At 52.8% G+C, this 20,274-nt stretch overlaps 1 protein-coding gene across 1 annotated transcript in view; it reads left to right on the plus strand.

Moving 5' to 3' along the window:
- The window catches only part of LOC144600282 (WD repeat-containing protein 46-like), a 27,050-nt gene extending 7,275 nt beyond the window's left edge, over positions 1–19,775 (plus strand). The window contains exons 2-11 of the mRNA XM_078411849.1: positions 314–404; positions 1,557–1,616; positions 3,385–3,520; positions 10,206–10,305; positions 10,895–11,048; positions 11,760–11,907; positions 15,800–15,828; positions 18,586–18,681; positions 18,949–19,062; positions 19,598–19,775. Coding sequence (XP_078267975.1) covers positions 314–404; positions 1,557–1,616; positions 3,385–3,520; positions 10,206–10,305; positions 10,895–11,048; positions 11,760–11,907; positions 15,800–15,828; positions 18,586–18,681; positions 18,949–19,062; positions 19,598–19,708 — 1,039 coding nt within the window. The 3' untranslated portion in view covers positions 19,709–19,775. The remainder of the gene's footprint in view (positions 1–313; positions 405–1,556; positions 1,617–3,384; positions 3,521–10,205; positions 10,306–10,894; positions 11,049–11,759; positions 11,908–15,799; positions 15,829–18,585; positions 18,682–18,948; positions 19,063–19,597) is intronic.
- Positions 19,776–20,274: the final 499 nt, after the last annotated feature.

Below are 20,274 nucleotides of genomic sequence, written 5' to 3' on the forward strand. Positions count from 1 at the left end.
ATCCATCCCCCCCTCCCTCTGTCCCCCCTTCCTCCCATCCATCCCTCCCTCCGTCCCCCCATCCCCCTTCCCTCCTCCCTCCCTCACATCCATCCCTCCCTCCATCCCCCCCTCACGGCCTCCCTCCCCCCATTCCTCCCTCCGTCCCTATCTGTAGTACTCAGACTATACCACTGTGGTACACTGCATCAGACTGTACTCCGTGGGCAGACTGCCTGGCAGTACCCATGCCACCACCCTGCCCTGGGAGCTGCGTGCGTGCGTGCGTGCCTGACCCGCCTCATGTTGTGTGTTGTGTTGTGTTGTGTGGCAGGTGGCTTCACACGGAGACCATGTTTGCTGTGGCACAGAAGAAGTGGCTGTTCATCTACGACAACCAGGGCATCGAGCTGCACAGGAGATTAGTGGGCAAAATTAGGGCACATGGTATTGGGGGTAGGGTACTGACATGGATAGAAAATTGGTTGACAGACAGAAAGCAAAGAGTGGGGATGAATGGGTCCCTTTCGGAATGGGAGGCAGTGACCAGTGGGGTACCTCAAGGTTCGGTGCTGAGACCCCAGCTATTTACGATATACATTAATGACTTAGACGAAGGGATTAAAAGTACCATTAGCAAATTTGCAGATGATACTAAGCTGGGGGGTAGTGTGAATTGTGAGGAAGATGCAATAAGGCTGCAGGGTGACTTGGACAGGTTGTGTGAGTGGGCGGATACATGGCAGATGCAGTTTAATGTAGATAAGTGTGAGGTTATTCACTTTGGAAGTAAGAATAGAAAGGCAGATTATTATCTGAATGGTGTCAAGTTAGGAGGAGGAGGAGGTCAACGAGATCTGGGTGTCCTAGTGCATCAGTCAATGAAAGGAAGCATGCAGGTACAGCAGGCAGTGAAGAAAGCCAATGGAATGTTGGCCTTCGTAACACGAGGAGTTCAGTATAGGAGCAAAGAGGTCCTTCTACAGTTGTACCGGGCCCTGGTGAGACCGCACCTGGAGTACTGTGTGCAGTTTTGGTCTCCAAATTTGAGGAAGGATATTCTTGCTATGGAGGGCGTGCAGCGTAGGTTCACTAGGTTAATTCCCGGAATGGCGGGACTGTCGTATGTTGAAAGGCTGGAGCGATTGGGCTTGTATACACTGGAATTTAGAAGGATGAGGGGGATCTTATTGAAACATATAAGATAATTAGGGGATTGGACACATTAGAGGCAGGAAACATGTTCCCAATGTTGGGGAGTCCAGAACAAGAGGCCACAGTTTAAGAATAAGGGGTAGGCCATTTAGAACGGAGATGAGGAAGAACTTTTTCAGTCAGAGAGTGGTGAAGGTGTGGAATTCTCTGCCTCAGAAGGCAGTGGAGGCCAGTTCGTTGGATGCTTTCAAGAGAGAGCTGGATAGAGCTCTTAAGGATAGCGGAGTGAGGGGGTATGGGGAGAAGGCAGGAACGGGGTACTGATTGAGAGTGATCAGCCATGATCGCATTGAATGGCGGTGCTGGCTCGAAGGGCTGAATGGCCTACTCCTGCACCTATTGTCTATTGTCTATTGTCTAAGACGTTCAACGATGTTCTACGCATGGAGTTTCTCCCCTACCACTTCCTGCTGGCAACCTGCGTGAGTTCCTGCAGCCCGCGCTGCCCCTCACCCACCCACTCACCCACTCACCCACTCACTCACCCGCTCACCCACTCACCTACCCACTCACTCACCTACTCACCCACCCACCCACCCACCTACTCACCCACCCACCCACCCACTCATCCACCCACCCACCCACCCACTCACCCACCCTCCCACTCACCCGCCCCGCCCACTCACCCACCCACCGACCCTCAAACCCCCCCTCCCACCCACCCACTCGCCCACACAACCGCCTACCCACTCACCCACCCACTCGAGGAAACAGGCCCTTCGGCCCACCAAGTCCGCGCCGACGAACGATCCCCGCACACTGACACCATGCGACACATACTAGGGACAATTTACACAGACACCAAGCCAATTAACCCACAACCCTGCACGCCTTTGGAGTGTGGGAGGGAACCGAAGATCTCGGAGAAAACCCACACAGGTCACGGGGAGAACGTACAAACTCCGTACAGACAGCGCCCGCGGTCAGGATGGAACCCGGGTCTCCGGCGCTGTGAGGCAGCAACTCTACCGCTGCGCCACCGTGCCGCTCGTGATCGTGTTCAGTTTTTCTCGCCCTCCCACAGTCTGAGCATGGTGCGTTTCCACCAAGTGACAAATATTGATAGAACCATGTGTACAAATGGATGGACTGGAGGTATATAAATAATTTAAAAGGGTCGGCACAGTGGCGCAGCGGTAGAGTTGCTGCCGGTTTCGATCCCGACCGCAAGTGTTGTCTGTGCGGAGTTTGCACGCTCTCCCCGTGACCCCGTCGGTTTTCCCCAAGTGCTCCGGTTTCCTCCCACACTCCAAAGACGTGCAGGTTTGCCGGTTAAATACTTTGTTAATAATTGTAAAAACATTTGTCCCTAGTGTGTAGGATAGTGTCAGTGGGCTTGAGTTAACATCACCCATTCCTTCTCTGCCTGTCCCGCTGAGTTACTCCACCATTTTGTGCCTACCTTCAAAAAACAGTAACGTCCCTCCTGGTCATTTAACGTTCTGTGTGTGTGTGTGTGTGTGTGTGTGTGTGTGTGTCTCTCTCTCCCCCACCCCCATCCCATCCATGTGTGTGTGTTCTGTGCTACCTGCCCATGATCCTCCCCATCTGTGTGTGTGCATGCGTCCGTGTGTGTGGGGTGTGTGTGTGTGCGTGCGTGCGTGCGCGCGCTGCGCCACATGTCCATGTTCTTCCCCCCCCCTCCCCATGTGCTGGTTGTTTGCTCTGTGTGCGTGTCTGCCTGGTGTGTTCTCACATCCATGTTCCCTGCTTGTGACGCGTGTTCCTCTCCACATCTGAACTCCGTGTTTGTGATCGTCCGTCCGTGTGTGTGTGTGTTTGTGTGTTGTGCCTGTTTGTGTGTGTGTCCGCGTTTGTGTGTTGTGCCTTTTTGTGCCTGTTTGTGTGTGCGTGTTTGTGTGTATGCGTGTGTGTGCGTGTGTTTGTGTGTGTGTGCGTGTGCGTCTGTCTCTCCCCTGCCCGTTCTCCCTGCCCCCCCTTGTCTCCCTGTCTGTGCCCTGTGTCCGTGATCCCCTCTCTGCTCCCCCCACTCCCACGTTCCCTCTGTCCATGCCGCCCCGTGTGTGCTGCGTGTCCCCTGCGTGTGCTCCGTTCCCCATGTGTGTCTCATGTCCATGTGTCTCGCCCGTGTGCTCCATGCTCCCTGTGTGCCCCCTCCTGTCCCGCTGCCCTCCCCCCGCCCCGTGAACCCCCTCCCCCCCCTATGTAACCCCCCCCGTGTTGGTGCAGAGTGCGCCGAGGTTCCTGCAGTACTTGGACATCTCGGTGGGCAAGGAGGTGGCTGCCATCTGCACCAAGGCCGGGCGACTGGACGTCATGACCCACAACCCTCACAACGGCATCGTCCACCTGGGGCACCCGCAGGGTAAGGTGGAGGTGGGCACCGGTCACTCCGGAGGGTGGTCAGAGAGGGCACCGGTCACTCTGGACAGTGGGCACCAGTCACTCCGGACAGTGGGCAGAGAGGGCACCGGTCACTCTGGACAACGGTCAGCACGGGCACCGGTCACTCTGAACAGCGACAGCATGGGCCAATGGTTACTGTTGGCACTGGGTCACTGCGGAGTGTGGTCAGCGCGGGCATCGATCACGCTGTACAGCGGTCAGTGTGGGCACCCCGGACAGTGGTCAGCGCGGGCCTGTGGTTAGTGCAGGCAGCGGTCACTCCGGACTGTGGGCACCAGTAACACCAGTGTGGGCAACACTCACTCCAGACAGTGGGCACCGGTCACTCCGGCCAGCGGTCAGTGTGGACACCGGTCATTCTGGACAGTGGGCACCGGTCACTCCGGTCAGTGGGCAATGATCACACCGGCCAGCGGTCAAAGCGGGCACCGGCCGTCACTCCCGACAGTGGTCATATCATATCATCATATCATATCATATATATACAGCCGGAAACAGGTCTTTTCGGCCCTCCAAGTCCGTGCCGCCCAGCGATCCCCGTAAATTGACACTATCCTACACCCACTAGGGACAATTTTTACATTTTACCCAACCAATTAACCTACATACCTGTACGTCTTTGGAGTGTGGGAGGAAACCGAAGATCTCGGAGAAAACCCACGCAGGTCACGGGGAGAACGTACAAACTCCTCACAGTGCAGCACCAGTAGTCAGGATTGAACCTGAGTCTCCGGCGCTGCATTCGCTGTAAAGCAGCAACTCTACCGCTGCGCTACCGTGCCGCCCATCGCTGGATCACTTATCACTCCGGCTAGTGTGGGCACCAGTCACTCCAGTCATGGTCAGTGTGGGCACCGTCACTCCGGCCAGCGGTCAGTGTGGGCACCGGTCAATGTCACTCCAGCCAGCGGTCAGAGTGGGCACTCCACCCCCCCACCCGTAACCTCCACAAGCGTCCGCCCAAATGCCACCCCCCCCTCTCCTCTCTCCCCTCACTGACCCCCGAATGTCACCCCTCTATCCCCTTCCCCCATTGCCTCTGCCCCACGACTTGTCCCCTCTCTCCTCTGTCCACCTCCACAGCGAATGGTCGGCCTCTGGGGCGTTTAGTTTAGTTTAGAGATACAGCGCGGAAACAGGCCCTTTCGGCCCACCGGGTCCGCGCCGACCACCGATCCCCACACACTATCCTATACCCAGTTGGGACAACTTTTACATTTACCAAGCCAATTAACCTACATACCTGCACCCACCTTGAACACCACGGGAGCTATGTGAGGATGCTCTTCCTCGACTTTTCAGCTCTGCCTTTAACACGGTCATCCCGAGCAGACTGGTCACCAAACTTTCCGACCTTGGATTTTCCCAAACCATCTGCCAATGGATCAAGGACTTCCTGACCAACCGCCCCCAGACAGTCAAAATAGGCCCTCACCTCTCCTCCACCATTACACTGAGCACCGGCTCACCACAGGGCTGTGTGTTGAGCCCAATCCTTTACTCCCTCTACACTCACGACTGCGCCCCCACCCATCCCACCAACACCATCATCAAGTTCGCGGATGACACGACTGTGGTTGGACTCATCTCAGAAGGAGATGAGACAGCCTACAGGGATGAAATCCAAAGGCTGGCAGCATGGTGTTCAGTGAACAATCTGGTCCTGAACTCCTCCAAAACAAAGGAACTTATAATTGACTTTAGAAAAACCAGTGGAGATTACGACCCACTCTACATCAATGGGGTCTGTGTGGAAAGGGTACCAGCTTTCAGGTTCCTGGGTACGCACATCGCAGAGGATCTCACCTGGTCTACCAACACCATCACCACAGTAAAGAAGGCACAGCAGAGACTCCACTTCCTGAGGATCCTCAGGAAAACCAACCTGCAGGAGAAGCTCATGTTGTCCTTCTATCGCTGCTCCATCGAGAGTGTGCTGGCATACTGTATAACCACATGGTATTCCAGCTGCTCAGAAAAGGACAGGAAGGCCCTTCAGAGGGTCATCACGACGGCCCAGAAAATCATCGGCTGCTCACTGCCCTCCCTGGAGCACCTGTTCAGCCTACGCTGCCTCAGTAGAGCAGGCAAAATAATAAAAGATCCATCCCACCCCGGCCACCGTCTGTTTGTTCATCTGCCCTCTGGTCGACGTTTCAGGTCGATCAAATCCCGAACAAACAGACTTAAGAACAGTTTTTACCCCAGGGCCATACGAGAACTGAACACTACCTTGCACTAGGCAACACCGTTAAAAAATCGGTCATATAATTGTATTTAATTGTATTTATGTATTTATTTGTTTTTGCATTTATTGCATATATGTTTGTACGCACCGTCAGGATTGGCTATTTTTTAATTTCGTTGTACTCGTTGCAATGACAATAAATGAATATTATTATTATTATTATTATTATTATTATGTCTTTGGAGTGTGGGAGGAAACTGAAGATCTAGGAGAAAACCCACGCAGGTCACGGGGAGAAGGTACAAATTCTGTACAGACGGAGCCCGTAGTCGGGATGGAACCCGGGTCTCCGGCGCTGCATTCGCTGTAAGGCAGCAACTCTACCTCTGCGCCTCCGTGCCGCCCTTTAATTTAAAAAAAAACGTTATTTTATTTTATTTATTAAATATACAAGAAACAAGGAGTGTTGTAGAGCGTAGGGATCTAGGAGTACAGGTGCATGGTTCCTTGAAGGTCGAGTCGCAGATAGATAAGGTGGTCAAAAAGACTTTTGGCGCATTGGCCATCATCAGTCAGAGTACTGAGTATAGAAATTGGGAGGTCATGTTGCAGTTGTATAAGACGTTGGTGAGACCGCATTTGTGTTCAGTTCGGGGCACTATGTTATAGGAAAGATATAGTCAAGCTTGAAAGGTTCAGAAAAGATTTACAAGGATTCACAATGAATGGCGGTGCTGGCTCGAAGGGCCGAATGGCCTCCTGCACCTATTTTCTATGTTTCTATGATGTTGCCAGGACTAGAAGGTGTGAGCTTTGGGAGAGGTTGAGTAGGCTGGGTCTCTATTCCATGGAGCGCAGGATACAAAACAGAAAATAGGGACAGGAGGAGGCCATTTGGCCCTTCGAGCCAGCACCAACATTCATTGTGATCATATAACATATAACATATAACAACTACAGCATGGAAACAGGCCTGTCCGGCCCTACCAGTCCACGCCGACCATTCTCCCTGACCTAGTCTCATCTACCTGCACTCAGACCATAACCCTCCAATCCCCTCCTATCCATATACCTATCCAATTTACTCTTAAATAATAAAATCGAGCCAGCCTCCACCACTTCCACCGGAAGCCCATTCCACACAGCCACAACCCTCTGAGTAAAGAAGTTCCCCCTCATGTTACCCCTAAACCTTTGTCCCTCAATTCTGAAGCTATGTCCCCTTGTTGGAATCTTCCCCACTCTCAAAGGGAAAAGCCTACCCACGTCAACTCTGTCCGTCCCTCTCAAAATTTTAAAAACCTCTATCAAGTCCCCCCTCAACCTTCTACGCTCCAAAGAATAAAGACCCAACCTGTTCAACCTCTCTCTGTAGCCTAAGTGCTGAAACCCAGGCAACATTCTAGTAAATCTCCTCTGTACCCTCTCCATTTTGTCGACATCCTTCCTATAATTTGGCGACCAGAACTGCACACCATACTCCAGATTCGGCCTCACCAATGCCCTGTACAATTTCAACATTACATCCCAACTTCTATACTCGATGCTCTGATTTATAAAGGCAAGCATACCAAACGCCTTCTTCACCACCCTATCCACATGAGATTCCACCTTCAGGGAACAATGCACAGTTATTCCCAGATCCCTCTGTTCCACTGCATTCCTCAATTCCCTACCATTTACCCTGTACGTCCTATTTTGATTTGTCCTACCAAAATGCAGCACCTCACACTTATCAGCATTAAACTCCATCTGCCATCTTTCAGCCCACCCTTCCAAAAGGCCCAAGTCTCTCTGTAGACTTTGAAAATCTACCTCACTATCAACTACTCTACCTATCTTAGTATCATCTGCATATTTACTAATCCAATTTGCCACACCATCATCCAGATCATTAATGTAAATGACAAACAACAGTGGACCCAACACAGATCCTTGGGGCACTCCACTAGACACTGGTCTCCAACCTGACATACAATTGTCAACCGTTACCCTCTGGTATATCCCATTCAGCCATTGTTGAATCCATCTTGCAACCTCACTATTAATACCCAACGATTTAACCTTCTTAATCAACCTTCCATGTGGAACCATGTCAAATGCCTTACTGAAGTCCATATAGACAACATCCACAGCCTTGCCCTTATCAATTTCCCTGGTAACCTCTTCAAAACATTCAAGAAGTTTAGTCAAACATGACCTTCCAGGCACAAATCCATGTTGACTGTTCCTAATCAGGCCCTTGATTATCCAAATAATTATATATATTGTCCCTAAGTATCTTTTCCATTAATTTTCCCCACCACAGACGTCAAACTAATAGGTCTATAATTGCTAGGTTTACTTTTAGAACATTTTTTAAACAAAGGCACAACATGCGCAATGCGCCAATCTTCCGGCACCATCCCTGTTTCTAATGACGTTTGAAATATTTCCGTTATAGCCCCTGCTATTTCTGCACTAACTTCCCTCAATGTCCTAGGGAATATCCTATCAGGACCTGGAGACTTATCCACTTTTATATTCTTCAAAAGTGTCCGTACCTCCTCTTCTTTAATCCTCCTAATTTCCATCACTACCCTACTTGTTTCGCTTACCTCACATAATGCAATATCCTTCTCCTCGGTAAATACCGAAGAAAAGAAATTGTTTAATATCTCCCCCATTTCTTCCGGCTCAGCACATAGCTGTCCACTCTGACTCTCTAATGGACCAATTTTATCCCTCACTATCCTTTTGCTATTGACATATCTGTAGAACCCCTTGGGGTTTACTTTTACATTACTTGCCAAAGCAGCCTCATATCTTTTTTTCGCTTTTCTAATTTCCTTTTTAAGATTCCTTTTACATTCTTTATATTCCTCAAGAACCTCATTTACTCCCTGCCGCTTATATTTATTGTATATCTCCCTCTTTTTCCGAACCAAGTGTCCAATTTCCCTGGAAAACCACGGCTCTTTCAAATTATTATTCTTTCCTTTCCACCGAACAGGGACATAAAGACTCTGTACTCTCAAAATTTCACCTTTAAATATCCTCCATTTCTCTATTATATCCTTTTCATAAAAACAACAATTTCCATTTCACTCCTTTTAAATCCTTTCTCATCTCCTCAAAATTAGCCTTTCTCCAATCCAAAATCTCAACCCTTGGTCCAGATTTGACCTTCTCCATAATGATATTGAAACTAATGGCATTATGATCACTAGACCCAAAGTGCTCCTCAACACATACCTCCGTCACCTGACCCATCTCATTTCCTAACAGGAGGTCCAACACTGCCCCTTCTCTGGTAGGCACCTCTACGTATTGCTGCAAAAAACTATCCTGCACACATTTTACAAACTCCAAACCATCCAGCCCTTTAACAGAATGTGATTCCCAGTCTATATACGGAAAATTGAAATCACCCACAATCACCACTCTGTGCTTACTACTAATATCTGCTATCTCCTTACATATTTGCTCTTCCAATTCTCGTTCCCTATTTGGCGGTCTATAATACACCCCTATGGCTGATCCTCCACAATCATCAACCTGTGCTTGCCTTCTCCCCATATCCCTTGATTCCGCTAGCCCCTAGAGGATGAGTGGTGATCTTGTAGAGGTGTATAAAATCACGAGAGGAATAGATTGGGTAGATGCACAGAATCTCTTGCCCAGAGTAGGGGAATCAAGGGCCAGAGGACATAGGTTCAAGGTGAAGGGGAAAAGATTTAATAGGAATCTGAGGGTTAACTTTTTTACACATAGGGTGGTGGGTGTATGGAACAAGCTGCCAGAGGAGGTAGTTGAGACAGGGACTATCCCATCGTTGAAGAAACAGTTAGACAGGTACATGGACAGGTCAGGTTTGGAGGGATATGGACCAAGCGCAGGCAGGTGGGACTAGTGTAGCTGGGACATGTTGGCCGGTGTGGGCAAGTTGGGCCGTAGGGCCTGTTTCCACACTATCACTCGATGACTCTATGACCCCCTACTCCTCTCCCCCTCCGCTCAGTGACCCCCTGACTCTCCCCTTTTCTCCCCGTTCCCACTCCCATGTGACCCTAGATTGCCCCCTCCTCTCCGATTCCCCACTCTCCCCCCCCACGGTGTTGCCCCTTCACGGCGTTTTGTTTAGATTAGTTTGGAGATACAGCGCGGAAACAGGCCCTTCGGCCCACCGGGTCCGCTCCGACCAGCGATCCCCGCACATTATCACTATCCTACACACACTAGGGACAATCTTTACATTTACACCGAGCCAATTAACCTACAAACGCGCACGTCTTTTGAGCGTGGGAGGAAACCGGAGCACCCGGAGAAAACCCACGCAGGTCACGGGGAGAACGTGCAAACTCCGTACAGACAGCGCCCGTCATTGGGATGGAACCCGGGTCTCTGGCTCTACCGCTGCGCCACTGTGCTGAGCATCACCCCCTCCACCCCCTCACGGTTACCCTCTCGTGCCCAGGTACGGTGACGCTGTGGAGTCCCAACGTGAAGGAGCCGCTGGTGAAGATGCTTTGCCACAAAGGGGGGGTCCGGGCCGTCGCTGTGGACAAGAGTGGCTTGTGAGTGGGGGAGGGGGGGGGGGGGTGGGGAGGGGCAGATGGGGAGGGGGAGAGGGGAAAGTGATACGACCTTGGCCGATCATTGAAAATCTGAACCCCGTTCCTGCTTTCTCCCCGCATCCCTTGATTCCTTTCGCCCGAAAAGCTCAATCTAACTCCCTCTTGAAAACATCCAGTGAATCGGCCTCCGCTGCCCTCTGTGGCAGAGAATACCACAGTTTCACAACTCTCTGGGTGAAAAGGGGGGAAGGGAGGGTGGGGAGAGGGATAGTAGAGGGAGAGAGGGTTGGGGAGGGAAGGGGGAGTGGGAAGGGGAGAGTGCAGAGTGGGGAGGGTGTGAGGGGAGGGAGAGGGGAGTGGAGAGAGGGGTGGTGGCCGGGACACAGTGGGGTGGGAGAGGAGTGGGGTTGGGTGGGTAATATGGTTCAGTGGCCCCAACTCCTCCCCTCCCACACCTCCCTCTCTGATTTCCCCCCTCCCCCACAGACCCCTCTTTCTCCCCTTACTGACCCCTCTCCCTCACCGACCCCTCTCCCCCTCTCCATCACTGACCTCCCTCTGTGTGTGTGTGTGTGTGTCTGTGGGGCAGGTACATGGCCACATCGGGCTTGGATCACAAGCTGAACATCTTTGACGTGCGGACCTACAAGCCCCTGCACTCCTACCTGCTCCCAGCAGGGGCCGCACACCTCACCTTCAACCAGCGAGACCTGCTGGGGGTCGCCTGTGGGAACACAGTGCATGTAAGCTACTCCTCACCTCTCTCTCTCACCCTCTCTCCACCTCTCTCTCCTCCCTCTCCCTCCTCCCTCTCTCACCCTCCCCCACCCTCTCCCTCTTTCACTCTCTCTCTTTCCCTCTCTCTCCTCCCTCTCTCTCCTCCCTCTCTCTCCTCCCTCTCTCTCTCCTCCCTCTCTCTCTCTCCTCTCTCCCCTCTCTCTCCTCCCTCTCTCTCTCTCCCCTCCCTCTCTCCCCCTCTCGCTCGCTCCCTCGCTCTTTCACCCTCTCCCTCTCCCTCCTCTCCCCCCCCTCTCTCTCCTACTCCCTCTCTCTCCCCCCTCTCTCTCTCCTCCTCTTTCCCTCTCTCCCCCTCTCGCTTGCTCCCTCACTCTCTCTCCCTCTCCCTCCTTCTCTCCTCCTTCTCTCTCCTCCCTCCTCTCTCCCCCTCTCGCTCGCTCCCTCACCCTCTCTCTCTCTCTCCTCTCTCTCCCCCTCTCGCTCACTCCCTCACCCTCTCTCCCTCTCTCTCCTCCTCCCTCTCTCCCTATCCTCCTCCCTCTCTCCCTCTCCTTTCACCCTCTCCCTCTCTCTCCTCCCTTTCTCCCTCTCACACCCTCTCTCTCTCAACCTCTCTCCCTCACTCTCCCCCTCTCTATCCTCCCTCTCCCACCCTCTCCCTCTCTCTCTCTCACCCTCTCCCTCTCCCCCCCTCCCTCACTCTCTCCCTCCGGCAGGTTTACAAAGACGTGCGCAGCGCGACGGTGCGGAGCCCGTACCTGACCCACGCTGTGCGTCAGGCCGTGCACGGGCTCCAGTTCTGCCCCTATGAGGATGTGCTGGGAGTGGGTCACGGGCTGGGCTTCACCAGCATGCTGGTGCCAGGTGAGTGGGCACAACAGTGGCACAGCGGGTAGAGCCGCTGCCTCGCAGCGCCAGGTACCCGGCTTTGATCCCCACTACGGGCGCTGTCTGTACGGTATTTGTACGTTCTCCCCGTGACCTACGTGGGTTTTCTCCGAGTGCTCCGGTTTCCTCCCACACTCCAAAGACGTGCGTGTTTGTAGGTTAATTGCCCAGATTACTCTTGGATGAAGGGAGATCTTACAGAGGTGTATAAAATCACGAGAGGAATAGACCGGGTAGCTGCACAGAGTCTTTTACCCAGAGTAGGGGAATCGAGGACCAGAGGACGTAGGGTCAAGGTGAAGTGGAAAAGATTTAATAGGGATCCGAGGGGTAACTATTTCACACAGAGGGTGGTGGGTGTGTGGAACGAGCTGCCAGAGGAGGTAGTTGAGGCTGGGACTATCCCAACGTTTAAGAAACAATTAGAAAATTACATGGATAGGGCAGGTTTGGAGGGATATGGACCAAGCGCAGGCAGGTGGGACTAGTGTAGCTGGGACATGTTGGCCGCTATGGGCAAGTTGGGCCGAAGGGCCTGTATCCACACTGTGTCACTCTGTGACTATGACTGTAATTGCCTTTGGTAAAAATGTTAAACTGTCCCTGGTGTGTTTAGGATAGCTGGACACAAAAAGCTGGAGTAACTCAGCGGGACAGGCAGCATCTCTGGAGAGAAGGAATGGGTGACGTTTCGGGTCGAGACCCTCCTTCAGACTCAGGATAGGATAGTGTGCGGGATAGTGCCAGCGTGCGGGGATCGCTGGTCGGAGTGGCCTCAGCGTGAGGCAGCAGCTCTACCCCCTGCACCACCCGCCCATTGTAGTTTAATGGTTTCAATATACAATGTTGTTTTACAAATTAAACCCGAAAGAAGAAACCGCACAATGGCGGCGCCGCGGTAGAGTTGCTGCCTCGCAGAGCCAGGGACCCGGGTTCCATCCTGACCACGTGCGCTGCCTGTACGGAGTTTGTACCTTCACCCCATAACCTGCGTGGGTTGGACAATATGTGCAGGAGGAGGCCATTCGGACCTTCGAGCCAGCACCGCCATTCACTGTGATCATGGCTGATCATTCACAATCAGTACCCCGTTCCTGCCTTCTCCCCATACCCTATGACTCCGCTATCCTTAAGAGCTCTATCCAGCTCCCTCTTGAATGCATTTAGAGAATTGGCCGCCACTGCCCTCTGAGGCAGAATTCCACAGATTCACAACTCTCTGACTGAAAAAGTTTTTCCTCATCTCAGTTCTAAATGGGCGACCCCTTAATCTTAAACTGTGGCCCCTGGTTCTGGACTCCCCCAACATTGGGAACATGTTTCCTGCCTCTAACGTGTCCAACCCCTTAATAATCTTATACGTTTCAATAAGATCCCCTCTCATCCTTCTAAATTCCAGTGTATACAAGCCTGGTCGCTCCAGTCTTTCAACATATGATAGTCCTTCCATTCCGGGAATTAACCTAGTAAACCTACGCTGCACGCCCTCAATATCAAGAATATTCTTCCTCAAATTTGGAGACCAAAACTGCACACAGTACTCCAGGTGCGGTATCACTAGGGCTCTGTACAACTGCAGAAGGACCTCTTTGCTCCTATACTCAACTCCTCTTGTTATGAAGGCCAACATTCCATTGGCTTTCTTCACTGCCTGCTCTACCTGCATGCTTCCTTTCAGCGACTGATGCACTAGGACACCCAGATCTCGTTGTACGTCCCCTGTTCCTAACTTGAGTAGGAATAGGAGGATATTTCAGATGAATACGTGGCTTGAAAAATGGTGCAAGGGGGAGGGATTCAAATCTTTAGGACATTGGAACCAGTTCTGGGAGAGGTGGGACCAGTACAAACAGGACGGTCTGCACCTGAGCGGGAATGGAACCAATGTCCTAGGGGGAGTGTTTGCTAGTGCTGTCGGGGAGGATTTAAACTAATGTGGCAGGGGGATGGGAGCAGGAGCAGAGAGACAGAGGGGTGTAAAATGAGCGTAGAAGCAACAGGTAGCAAGGTGAAAAGTAAAAGTGGTAGGCAGACAAATCCAGGGCAAAAATCAAAAAGGGTCACTTTTCAACATAATTGTATAAGGGGTAAGAGAGTTGTAAAAACAAGCCTGAAGGCTTTGTGTGTCAATGCAAGGAGTATACGTAATAAGGTGGATGAATTAAATGTGGAGATAGTTATTAATGATTGTGATATAATTAGGGTTACGGAGACATGGCTCCAGGGTTACCAAGGCTGGGAGCTCAACATCCAGGGATATTCTATATTCAAGCGGGATAGACAGAAAGGAAAAGGAGGTGGGGTAGTGTTACTGGTTAGAGAGGAGATTAAAGCAGTGGAAAGGAAGGACATTAGCTTGGAGGAAGTGGAATCGATATGGGTAGAGCTACGAAACACTAAGGGGCAGAAAACGCTAGTGGAAGTTGTGTACAGGCCACCTAACAGCAGTAGTGAGGTTGGGGATGGCATCAAGCAGGAAATTAGAAATGCATGCACTAAAGGTGCTTCAGTTATAATGGGTGACTTCAATCTACATATAGATTGACTGAACCAAACTGGCAGGGGTGCTGAGGAAGAGGATTTCTTGGAATGTTTGAGAGATGGTTTTCTAAACCAACATGTCGAGGAACCAACGAGAGAACAGGCCATTCTAGACTGGGTATTGAGTAATGAGGAAGGGTTAGTTAGCAGTCTTGTTGTGCGAGGCCCCTTGGGCAAGAGTGATCATAATATGGTAGAATTCTTCATTAGGATGGAGAGTGACAAAGTCGATACAGAAACAAGTGTTCTGAACTTAAAGAAAGGTAACTTTGAGGGTATGAGGCGTGAATTGTCCAAGATAGACTGGCGATTGATGCTGAAAGGGTTGACGGTGGACATGCAATGGAAGGCATTTAAATGTCGCATGGATGAACTACAACAAGTGTTCATCCCAGTTTGGCAAAAGAACAAACCAGGAAAGGTAGTGCATCCGTGGCTAACAAGGGAAATCAAGGATAGTATTAAAACAAAAGATGAAGCATACAGATTAGCCAGAAAAAGTAGCATACCAGAGGGGCGGCACGGTAGCGCAGCGGTAGAGTTGCTGCTTTACAGCGAATGCAGCGCCGGAGACTCAGGTTTGATCCTGACTACGGGTGCTGCACTGTAAGGAGTTTGTACGTTCTCCCCGTGACCTGCGTGGGATTTCTCCGAGATCTTCGGTTTCCTCCCACACTCCAAAGACGTACATGTATGTAGGTTAATTGGCTGGGTAAATGTAAAAAAAAATAAAAAAATTGTCCCTAATGGTTGTAGGATAGTGTTAATGTGCGGGGATCGCTGGGCGGCACGGACTTGGAGGGCCGAAAAGGCCTGTTTCCGGCTGTATATATATGATATGATATGATATGATATGATAGGACTGGGAGAAATTCAGAGTCCAGCAGAGGAGGACAAAGGGCTTAATTAGGAAAGGGAAAATAGATTATGAGGGAAAACTGGCAAGGAACATAAAAACAGACTGTAAAAGCTTTTATAGATATGTCAAGAGAAAAAGATTAGTTAAGGCAAATGTAGGTCCCTTGCAGTCGGAAACAGGTAAATTGATCATAGGGAACAAAGAGATGGCAGACCAATTGAACAAATACTTTGGTTCTGTCTTCACTAAGGAAGACATAAACCGTCTGCCGGAAATAGCGGGGGACCGGTGGTCTAATGAGATGGAGGAACTGAGGGAAATCCAGGTTAGTCGGGAAGTGGTGTTAGACAAATTAAATGGATTAAAGGTAGATAAATCCCCAGGGCCAGATAGGCTGCATCCCAGAGTGCTTAAGGAAATAGCCTCAGAAATAGTGGATGCATTCGTGATAATTTTTCAAAACTCTAGATTCTGCAGTAGTTCCTGAGGACTGGAGGGTAGCTAATGTAACCCCACTTTTTAAAAAGGGAGGGAGAGAGAAAACGGGGAATTATAGGCCAGTTAGCCTAACATCGGTAACATGCTAGAGTCAGTTATTAAAGATGTGATAGCATCACATTTGGAAAGTGGTGAAATCATCGGACAAAGTCAGTATGGATTTACCAAAGGCTAATCATGTCTGACGAATCTTATAGAATTTTTCGAGGATGTAACTAGTAGAGTGGATAAGGGAGAACCAGTCGATGTGTTATATCTGGACTTTCAGAAGGCCTTCGACAATGTCCCACATAGGAGATTGGTGTACAAACATAAAGCACACGGTATTGAGGGTTCAGTTTTGAGGTGGATAGAAAATTGGTTGGCGGACAGGAAGCAAAGAGTAGGAATAAACGGGTCCTTTTCGGAATGGCAGGCAGTGACTAGTGGGGTACCGCAAGGCTCAGTGCTGGGACCCCAGTTATTTACAGTGTATATCAATGATTTGGACGAGGGAATTGAATGCAACATCTCTAAGTTTGCGGATGACACGAAGCTGGGTGGCAGTGTTAGCTGCGAGGAGGATGCTAGGAGGCTGCAGAGTGACTTGGATAGATTAGGCGAGTGGGCAAATGCATGGCAGATGCAATATAATGTGGATGAATGTGAGGTTATCCACTTTGGCAGCAAGAACAGGAAAGCAGAGTATTACCTGAATGGTGACCGATTGGGAGAAGGGGAAATGCAACGTGACCTGGGTGTCATGGTGCACCAGTCATTGAAAGCAAGCATGCAGGTGCAGCATGCAGTGAAGAAAGCAAATGGTATGTTGGCATTCATAGCAAGAGGATTTGAGTTTAGAAGCAGGGAGGTTCTGCTGCAGTTGTACAGGGCCTTGGTGAGACCGCACCTGGAGTATTGTGTGCAGTTTTGGTCTCCTAACCTGAGGAAAGACGTTCTTGCCTTAGAGGGAGTACAGAGAAGGTTCACCAGATTAATCCCTGGGATGGCGGGACTTGCATATGAGGAAAGACTGGATAGACTGGGCTTGTACTAGCTGGAATTTAGAAGACTGAGGGGGGATCTTATAGAAACATATAAAATTCTTAAGGGGTTGGAGAGGCTAGATGCGGGAAGATTGTTCCCGATGTTGGGGGAGTCCAGAACCAGGGGTCACAGCTTAACGATAAGGGGGAAGTCTTTTAGGACCGAGATGAGAAAACATTTCTTCACACAGAGAGTGGTGAGTCTGTGGAATTCTCTGCCACAGAAGGTAGTTGAGGCCAGTTCATTGGCTATATTTAAGAGGGAGTTAGATGTGGCCCTTTCTGCTAAAGGGATCAGAGGGTATGGAGAGAAGGCAGGTACAGGCTACTGAGCTGGATGATCAGCCATGATCATATTGAATGGCGGCGCAGGCTCGAAGGGCCGAATGGCCTACTCCTGCACCTATTTTCTATGTTTCTATGTTTCTATGAAGGAGATGAGGAAGAATTTCTTTAGTCAGAGGGCGGTGAATCTGTGGAATTCTTTGTCACAGAAGGCTGTGGAGGCCAAGTCAGTGGATATTTTTAAGGCAGAGATAGACAAATTCTTGATTAGAACGGGTGTCAGAGGTTACGGGGAGAAGGCAGGAGGATGGGGGTGGGATGGGGTGCAGTGGGTAGTGTGGTCCGGGGGGAGGGGTAGTGTGATCCGGCGAAGGAGGGGGGGGAAGGAATTGTGGTCCGGTAGGTGGATAGGATGGGGTTGGTTGGGTGGTCCGGGGTGGGAGGTGGAGGTATGGTGGTTGGTGGAGGGGGGGAGGGAAGGGAAGGGAAGGTAATGTGGTCTCGGGGAGGAGGGTAGGGTGCTCGCGTGGATGGTGGTCTGGGGAGCGGAGGGGGGTAGGATGGTCTGGGGGGAGGTGGAAGGAGGGGTAGGGTGGTCCGGGGAGGGGAGGGGTTGGGTAGGGTGGTCCGGGCGGGAGGGGTGTAGGGTGGTCGGGAGGAGGGGAGGGGTTGGGTAGGGAGGTCGGGTGGGGGGGGGGGGTGGGTGGTCGGGGGAGGGGTGGATGGGGGGGGTTGGGTAGGGTGGTTCGGGGGGTAGGGTGGTCGGGTGAGGGGAGCGGGAGGTACGGTGGTCTGGAGGGAGGAGGAATGGGGGTAGGATGGTCCGGGGGGAGGGGAGGGTGGTCCGGGGGGGGAGGAGGGGAGGGGTTGGGTGGTCTGGGGGGGGGAGGAGGGGAGGGGTTGGGTAGGGTAGGGTGGGGTCTATGTGTGTGGGGTCTGTGTGTGTGTGGTCTGTGTGTGTGTGGGGGGGGTCTGTGTGTGTGTGATCTGTGTGTGTGGGGGGGGGGTCTGTGTGTGTGTGTGTGAGGGGGGGGTCTGAGTGTGTGGGGTCTGTGTGTGTGGGGGGTCTGTGTGTGTGTGTGTGTGGGGGGGGGTCTGTGTGTGGGTGGGGGTAGGGGGCTGTGTGTGTGGGGGGGGTCTGTTTATTTTGTGGGGAGTCTGTGTGTGTGTGTGTGTGTGTGTGTGGTCTGTGTGTGTGGGGTCTGTGTGTGTGTGGTCTGTGTGTGTGGGGGGGGGGGGTCTGTGTGTGTGTGGTCTGTGTGTGTGGGGGGGGGTCTGTGTGTGTGTGTGTGGGGGGGTCTGAGTGTGTGGGGTCTGTGTGTGTGGGGGGGTCTGTGTGGGGAGGGGGAGTTGCCCCCCCCCCTGTGGGGGTGAGAGGGGAGTGGGGGGTTCCCCATGTGAGGGTGGGGGTCTCTCTGCGTGTCGCTGACCCTGCCTGTGTTACAGCTGCAGCCGGAGCTGATCTCACTGGAGCCGGAGCTCCTGGGGCAGGTTGACCCCCTCTCCCTGGAACAGAGGCACCGCGACAGGGTGCAGCGCCTGGTGTGTGTTAGAGTCCCCCGAACCCCCTAAACCCCCGAACCCCCTACCCCCCACCTCAACCCCCAAACCCCCGAACCCCCGAACCCCCTACCCCCCACCCGAACCTCTCCCCACGAACCCCGACCCTCTCCCTCCCCGACCCCACCTCCCCGGGCAGAGGCATCGCGACAGGGTGCAGCACCCGGTGTTAGTCCCACCCCCCCCGAAACCCTCTCCCCGTCCCCCTTCCCCCACCTCTCATGACCCCCTGCTGCCCCCCCCCCGCAGGGCTACGACCCCACGGACACGGACAATTTTGAGCCCCGGCGGCGGCTGAAGGGCCGCAGCTCCAGCGGGAACCTGGAGCGCAGGAAGAAGCTGGTGGCCAGCGGCAACCGGAGGGTGAGGGGGGGGGAGAGGGTGAGGGAGGGGGGGAGAGGGTGAGGGAGGGGGGGGAGGAGAGTGGGGATGTGGGGAGGGGAGAGGGGGAGGGAGGGAGGGCGTGGGGAGAGGGGGGGAGAGGGTGAGTGAGGGGGATGGAGTGAGGGAAGGGGAGGGAGGGAGTGGGGAGGGGGGGAAGGGAGAGGGGGTGGGGAAAGGGTGAGGGAGAGAGGGGATGAGGGTTGGAGGAGAGGGAGGGGGGAGGGAGAGAGGGGATGAAGTGGAAGAGGGAGCTGGGGGAGAGGGGGTGGGGTAAGGAGTGGGTGAGGGGAAAGAGTGAGGGGAGGGAGGATGAGTGAGGGGAAGCAGGGGAGTCGGAGGGGGGAGTGGAGGGTGAGGAGGCGAGGAGGGAAAGGGGAGGGGGATGTGAGGGGAAGTAGGGCGAGCGGGGTGGAGTGAGTGGGGTATGTTGGTGAGGGGAGGGCGGTCACCGTGTCCCCCTCCTCCGGGGGTCTGGGGTCTGGGGTTGCCGTCTAACGGACCGCTCTGCCCACAGGACCGGGTGCGGAGGAGCGTGGAGCAGAAAGTGAAGGCGCAGAAGCAGCAGAAGATGGCGGCTCCCACCCCTTCCCTCCCTCCCTCAGCCCTCACCCGCTTCCACACGTAACCCCGTCCGCAGCTCCCCTCCTCCCGCCACCCCTTGCCCTGTACCCGGGAGCCCCGGTCGCGGTCAGCTGCCCCGACGCAGCGGGTAGAGCTGCTGCCTCAAAGTGCCAGAGACCCGGGTTCCATCCCGACCTCGGGTGCTGTCTGTACAGAGCTTGTATGTTCTCCCCGTGACCGCGTGGGGTTTCTCCGTGTGCTCCACCCCCCCCCCACACACACACCCCAGAGACGTGTGGATTAATCGGCCCTCTGTAAATGTCCCCCCCTATTAGGAGAGGATGAGAGTGTGGGATATCACAGAACGAGTGTGTGAACGGGTGATCGGTCGGCGTGGACACGGTGGGCCGAAGGGCCTGTTTCCATGTTGTATCTCCAAACCTAAACCAGGGTCGGCACAGTGGCGCATCTGGTAGTGTTGCTGCCTCACAGCACCAAAGACCCAGGTTCAATCCTGACTACGGGTACTGTCAGTACGGAGTTTGTACCTGTGACCGAGTGGGGTTTCTCCGGGTGCTCCGGTTTCCAACCTGCAGGTTTGTAGGTTAATTTTTTTTCGGTAAAATTGCA

The sequence above is a fragment of the Rhinoraja longicauda genome, chromosome 15 (genome assembly GCF_053455715.1).
Source record: "Rhinoraja longicauda isolate Sanriku21f chromosome 15, sRhiLon1.1, whole genome shotgun sequence".
Lineage (NCBI taxonomy): Eukaryota > Metazoa > Chordata > Chondrichthyes > Rajiformes > Arhynchobatidae > Rhinoraja > Rhinoraja longicauda.